A 7,175-nucleotide genomic window follows, 5' to 3' on the forward strand; every position below is an offset into this window, starting at 1 on the left:
AAAATCGTGCCAAAATATTTCTGTCAATTATTTGTTCGGACAATTAAAATTTCGGCGTTTTAAAAATTCTGACGAATAAAAATTCGGTACCTAAAAATTTTTGTCAGTGAAAATTCATCTAAAAAAATAATTATAAGTATCTAATAAAATTCTTGAAAATCAAAATTCTAACTAATAATTTTTTAAATTGAAATTCAGATAATTTGAAACTTAATTTCGATTTCTGTGAAATTTCAACGCAACGAAATTTATTTTTTTTTGGGGGGGGGAGGAGGTAAAAATTTTCTTCATGACAATATGTATAGTATATAAAATTATAATATAATTTAAAAACTTAAAAAACAAAAAATTTGTTAATAATTTTTAAAATAAAACTCGAAAAATTAAAATTAGAACTTCTCTCATAATTTCTATCATTTTTCATTTTGCTGATTATTCTTTAAATATTACAACCGAAAAATTAATTTCACGATGAGAAAGATGAAAAAGGTAACAAAATAGAAAAATATGTAAAATAGATGAAAAAATATATATATATAATTTGACTAAATTTTTTTTATATTTTTTTTCTAATATTACCTTTATATTCATCTGGCGGTTCTGGATTTGGTAGCGATTTAATGGCGTCTTGATAAATTTTATTACTGTCCTGACAGTAGTTATCGTAATCTGATTTCCCAGTAAAAACTGAGGGATCCATGAAACATCGATATTTTTGTGGATTTGTAAGTGCTGCGGTCATTACATGTCGCATTACTGCACCCATATTATTAAAATCTAATAGCATCGATAAATAAGCATCTGCACCTTGAATAGCGACCCGATAATCAGCCACTCCGACTTTGCTAAATTAATGAAAAAAAAAAAACAAAAATTAAACTAAATTAGTAACAAGTGATGAACAATTTTTAACAATAAGAAAAATCCTAAAAAACAAAAATATTAAAAAAAAAATTAAAAGTCTTTTTAAATATTTAACTTCATGTATATATTCATGAAAATTGAAAAATTTCACAAATATCTTTTGAAGAAGAATAAAATAATAATTTTCAAAAATTTTAAATTACATATATTTCAAATATTAAAATATTGTTTAATTCATTTAACATTAGAATTGAAAATTGATTTTAAAATTTTAGATAAATATTATTTTTATCTACAGTTTTATCTATGAATTTTTCAAGAAAAATTATTTTTTTGCAAAAATTCCGGCGTTTATAATTTTTAGGATAAAAGTTTAAAAAAAAATTAAAACAAAGTTTTCAATGATAAAAGTTTAGGACAAAAGTTCTTAAAATTTAGAATGCTGAATTTCACAATGATCAATTTTTTGAATGAAAATTTTCTGAATTTTCGTCTTAAAAATATTTCATGCATTATTTATTTATCAATAAATTATAAAAAAAAAACATATTTTTCGACAAATTTTTTTTTTTATAATTTTACGCTTTTAAAAAGATTTATTTTCTAATCGTTGATGATAAAAGTTTTGGATTTCAGCATCGTTAAAATTTATCTAATAATAAATAAAATATTTTAACAAATAAACAAAAAATGGTAAAAATCAATTCTCTTAAAGATACAAAATATTCTAAATTAATTAACATTGTTGTGACAAAGAAAAACTAATTAGATGCAAAAAGATTTGCCAAATCGAATTAATTTAATAAATTTACCAATTTTCTCGAAGATGTTGAATGAGTCGAAGAATAATTCTTGGCATCATTGCTTCAGCAACACACATTAATTCCGAAGGTGCAACTGTTTTGTTGGCTGCTGCTTTTGGTCCATGTTTATCGCAAAATCTATATGAAAATAAAAATTATTCTATGTATTTTCAAAAAAATGTATACAAAACGAAAAAAAAAACTGTAAAATATGAAAAAAAGTACAAATTCTGTTGAATAAAACTTCGTGTAACATTTTTACAAAAGTTAAAAATCAATTACAAAAAATTGAGTAAAAAATTTAATAAAATCAAATTTATATTAAATAGAAATTTACTTATAAATAAATTAAACAGAAAATTATATCAAATATGTGAAAAAAATTCCGTTTAAAATTTTTGTTACATAAAAATTCAGTGAAATAGAAATTCTGCGATTTAAAAATTCAATAAAAAAGAGAATTAACAATAAAAAAAAAAAAATTCTATAAAATAAAACAAAATAGAATTTCAAAAATTATATTTAAATAAAAATTCGGTTAAATTAAAATTCTATACAATGAAAATTTGAATTAAATAGAAATTTTGTTAAATGAAAATTTAGTAATCATATATACAAAAATTCGATTTAATATTAATTAATTCGAATTCTTTTGAGACTTTTGAGTCATACAAAAAAATAAAGGAAAAATACGTATTAATTTTGCATTTTTACCCAGCTTCCTTCATAACAGATGTATCGCCACAATCGCAAGCACCTCCAGCTTGACTGATAAACATATTGAAATCGTGTTGAGTATGATTTCCTTTTTTGAAGCATTCCTTGCACAAAGACATGCATGGAGAAATTCCACATGTTCGACAACGATAAGCAACAAAATTTGGCGTCCAAACTAATCCACAATTAGTGGCATTATCATAAATTCTCACTGAAATTAAAAGAAAAATTTTTTTAATTTAATTAAATAAAATTGAAAATTATTTCTAATTTAATAAATAATAATTAATTTACTAAACGACAATTCTTAAATTCACGATTAAATAATAACTAATAATAAATTAAAAATTAATTAATTAATTAATGATAAATACATATTAATTTACGATAAAATAAAACAAAAGAAACTATTATTGTTTTTCTGATGTGATTTATCTTTTTTTTTTTTTATGAGATCTATAGACATTTTCTGATTTATTAATAATATTATTTATCAATTTATAAACAATGATGAATTTATCAAACATTTTTATTTTTAAATCTCAGCTTGAATTTTTTTTTTTATTTTTTATTTTACCTCGTTTCGTGACTTGCCTCGCATTCTTTCTCGGCTTTTGATAAAATTGTATTTAAAACTGATTTTTTGTTTGAAATCTTAGTAAATAATAGACGAAACAAAAATTATATAACAATATTTTTGAAAAATTTAAATATTACACATTTTAAAATTACAGAAAATATTACAATTTTCTTAGAATAGAATGTCTAATTGAACTTGAATAATGGTTAGGAAAATTAAATCTTTTTTTTTTTAAATAACTAAAACAGAAATGTCATCATTATATTTTACTTATACTGATAAATATTAAACATATAATGGTTTTTTCATTTTGTTGAGATTTGTGTATTAATTAAATTACTCATGATTAGTTGGCAAAAAAAAATTCAATTTTTTTTTTAATTTCAAAACGATAATGTTGAAAATCTATTATTTAAAAAAAAAAAAAAAAAAAAAAAGATAAAATTCTAAAATACGCAAATTTTCTATTTGGTTTATTTATCTATTCGTGTATGAATTTTGATTTTTGAATTATGAATTTACGATATGAAAACTTTACTAAATATTATTTTATGGCAAAAAAAAAATTGTTTACCATAAAAAAATTATTTTATAAAAAATTATTTTACAAAAATATTATTTATTCTTTTGATATTTGTTTAAATTTAAAAAAAAAACGTAAAATTTTGATTTTTTTTTCTATTATTAGTCAAGGAAAAAAATTGTAATTTCATAAATTTAAGATCCTATAAGAGAAATAATTAGATTATCTTGGGGTCAAATTTAATTTTTATTGGTTTGTTTCTCTGCATGTTTTTTTTTCTAAATTCTCGTGGTCAATAGCCTAGTTCCTTCAAGAATCTTACATCCGGTTAATAATCTTCAAATATGAAATTAAAACTTTTTTTTACCGCAATAAATTTTATAAATGAAATAAAAAAAAGAATATTATACTTCTTTTATTTTTCACTCCTGTAAAAAAATTATTTTGTTCATTTGAACGTTCAGAATTTCATACACATAAAAAATTGATAAATTAAAAAAATTTCGTTTATTTGAACATTCATAATTTCAGATATATATAAATATTTTTCTATACAAATTTATACACTGAAAAAAAAATTTATTTGATTCAAATAATTAGTTATTTGATTATTATGAAATAAATTATTTACTTAAACCAAATAATTTTTATTCGAATTAAATAAACTGTATTTGAATTTCTGTATTTGAAATGAATATCATTTAATTGATTCAAATAATAATTATTTGATACAAATAAATATTTATTTGATAATAGTCAAGTAACCGATTATTTGAATTAAATAATTTTTTTTTTCAGTATAATTTTTTGTTTGGAAAAATTTATGCAACATTTTTCGGAAAAAAAATTTCTAGACAACAAATTTTATATTTTTTTGCATGAAAAATATTTTTTTACTCTTTAATCGTTTATCATAAACCTTATGATTTTCATCGACGTATAAGTATAGTAAAAATTCAAAAAAAAAAAAAAATTAATTTTGCAAAAACATTTGAATTATAAAAAAAAAATAATTATAATTTAAAAATATTTACAAAAAACATTAAAATTTTTTTATTTCAAAATAATAAAAAAATATTTTATTCTTCTTTTTAATGTAAAAAAATATATCAAAAATATAATTTTTTTTGTAATCATAATTTTTTTATTATAAACAATTTTTGTTTACCCAAAAAAATGTTTGGTAAAAAAAATAATTAATTGTGGCAAAATAATATATAAAATCCAGTAGGATTTTTCGGAGATTAAAGAGATGTTTTTTTTTTTTATTAATTCTATAAAAAAAAACTCCAGTTTATAACATTTTTGAGACAAATGATCGGTTTAACGTTTCAGGTTTGTTGGACCGTCTATATATATATATATATAATCTCTGATTTTAAAGTACATATTCGGTCAATAACCCTTTCACATAACCATTTTGACGTCTATAGTGACAACAAACATCAAGAAGAGAACTCAAAATTCACTGAATTCTCATGAATATCATTTTAACGCATGTGACATTGTATAATATTCATCACGGGAAAATTCAAAAACAAAATAACTTCAATCTAACCTATAAAACTTTGTATATATAGAATGTAAAAAAAAATCAAATTTTTCCATCAACGTCTGTAAAAAATTTCATTTTAATTTTTAAAATTATATTTTTTTTGAATTTATTTTTTAATTTCATAATAATTTCTCATGACAGTAAAAATACTTTAAAATTTCATAAATTCTAAATAATAATCTGGCGATTTTTTTTTCCTCGAGACTTTGGAAAATAGAAAAAAAAAAAAAAACCTGCGAATTGATTTTATTCACCCACAGCCAAATAAACAGAAATGATTAAAACTCTTCGGAGCGTGTCCTTCTATGGATCAACATTCGCTGACCAAATAAGACTCCTACCTTGATAGAGTGCGATTCTATATAAAAAACATTTCTCAAGCGAACTTGACATTGTCCTCAAATACAAAACACTAAAAGTCGATTGAAGCCAAGAAGTGAAAATGCACGTGCAAGTGCGTAAATATGAAGATTTATATTATGCATATAGATAGATATAGAGAGAGAAAGAAAGAGAGAGAGATAGATATATATTACCTGTATTAACAAATTCGTCGGGTGTTCGGCCCCCAGCCATTAACCATTTGCACCAGTCAATTGTTTCCCAGTCGTCGATTGCTTTACTAGGATTCAATAAAATATCCAGGAGTTCATTGAGATGACGTGGGCAGCCGGATCCCATGGCCCGGTTACTACATTCTGCATGAATATAGGCAGCAGCTCCACGTTTTCCTTTATTCATTAAAACTTGCACTGATGGACTTGATGTCGAAGCCATTGTCAAATATATTTTCTAAATTAAAATTCCTCTTGACAAAAAAACTTGACACTTAAAACAATATTTATTCACTAATCATTCGCCTTTCGTGTAAATATATATATAGCTATATATATATTAAAGGTACACACTGCGATGCCTCCGAGCAATGCTCGCAGGCATTTAATATTTTAAACAAGCGTTGCAATTTTATTATTATTATTATTATTAATTTCACGGGGAAAACGAATTTTCAATTTACAACCATTTTTGCACTTTCGTGATGATTTTTTAATGAAAGTGCCTTTGGATAATCTGCCAAGTAGAAGTGGCCCGTAGACCAGTGGATTCTTTACAACCTCCTTCATGTCAATGAAAATCTCCCGTCAAATAAGCACTCCTTGATTTTGGATTTTGCCACAACATGACTTTCATTTTAATTATAATGAGAAAAAGGAGATAATTATTTTTTATTTTATTTTAATGAATTCACAACACTTATTATTGGGGAAAAAATTTTCACGACAAGAATGTCAGTCAAATGAATATATAATAATAATTGTCAAACTCTGTTGCGAGAGTTGAAAACCAACTCACACACACTCACATTCGAAACAAGAATTATACACGCACACAAAGACGTTGAACGCAGTGTTGCCACATCACATGATTTGGAGTGGACTAACCTCAAAAATACAGATGATTTGTTTTCTTGCGTATATCGGGCATTTAAAAAAAAAAATAAATGAAAATAGTAAATAAAAAATGGAATATCTATTTCGAAACGAAAAAAATAAAATTTTAATGTAAAGTTTTAAAAATCTTTTAATATTTGCTTATGGTTGTTTTTTTTTTTAAATTGGAAAAAAAATTTCAGGGTTGATTTGAGTTTACACCAATAATTTTTCAGGAAATTAATTGCTTCCTTTTTATTGGTGCAATTTAAAATGTTATTAAATTAATACGAAAAAAAAGTAGTAATCAACTTTTAGCGAAAGATATAAAAAAAAGGAATTTAAAAAATTATTAAATGAAAAATAAATTTGAATAACCATTGATAATTTCAAATTTGAACAAAAAATTTAAATTATATAAATAAAATAATTATAACAAGCTACAAATTTATTTTTGTACTTCAAGTTTAAGAAAATATATTCTAAAAAATTTTTTTTGAGTATATATTTTTTAAATTTCATTGTTACATCATTTTTGTTTTGACTGTTTTATTTATTTGATTTAAATAAAAAACTTTTTTTTAATACAATTATTAGCAATTTTATTTTTAACAAATTTCATTAGGATAAAAATTAAATTTTCTAAAAGTGAATAAACGATTGTTAAATTTTAAGTTATTAAATCGTTTCTTAATTTATTTTT

The 7,175-nt window shown here is 22.1% G+C and overlaps 1 protein-coding gene across 2 annotated transcripts in view; it reads right to left on the reverse strand.

Annotated features, from left to right (window-relative positions):
- Nucleotides 1-6,404, reverse strand: part of LOC127285034 (E3 ubiquitin-protein ligase Ubr3) — a 51,565-nt gene extending 45,161 nt beyond the window's left edge. For both annotated transcript variants that reach the window (XM_051310801.1, XM_051310800.1), the window contains exons 1-4: nt 5,579-6,404; nt 2,382-2,595; nt 1,677-1,805; nt 580-845 (exon numbers count right to left, since the gene is read on the reverse strand). In XM_051310801.1, coding sequence (XP_051166758.1) covers nt 580-845; nt 1,677-1,805; nt 2,382-2,595; nt 5,579-5,819 — 850 coding nt within the window. In that variant the 5' untranslated portion in view covers nt 5,820-6,404. The remainder of the gene's footprint in view (nt 1-579; nt 846-1,676; nt 1,806-2,381; nt 2,596-5,578) is intronic.
- Nucleotides 6,405-7,175: the final 771 nt, after the last annotated feature.

The sequence above is a fragment of the Leptopilina boulardi genome, unplaced genomic scaffold (assembly GCF_019393585.1).
Source record: "Leptopilina boulardi isolate dan_hultmark-lab unplaced genomic scaffold, ZJU_Lbou_2.1 LbouV2_328, whole genome shotgun sequence".
Taxonomy (NCBI): domain Eukaryota; kingdom Metazoa; phylum Arthropoda; class Insecta; order Hymenoptera; family Figitidae; genus Leptopilina; species Leptopilina boulardi.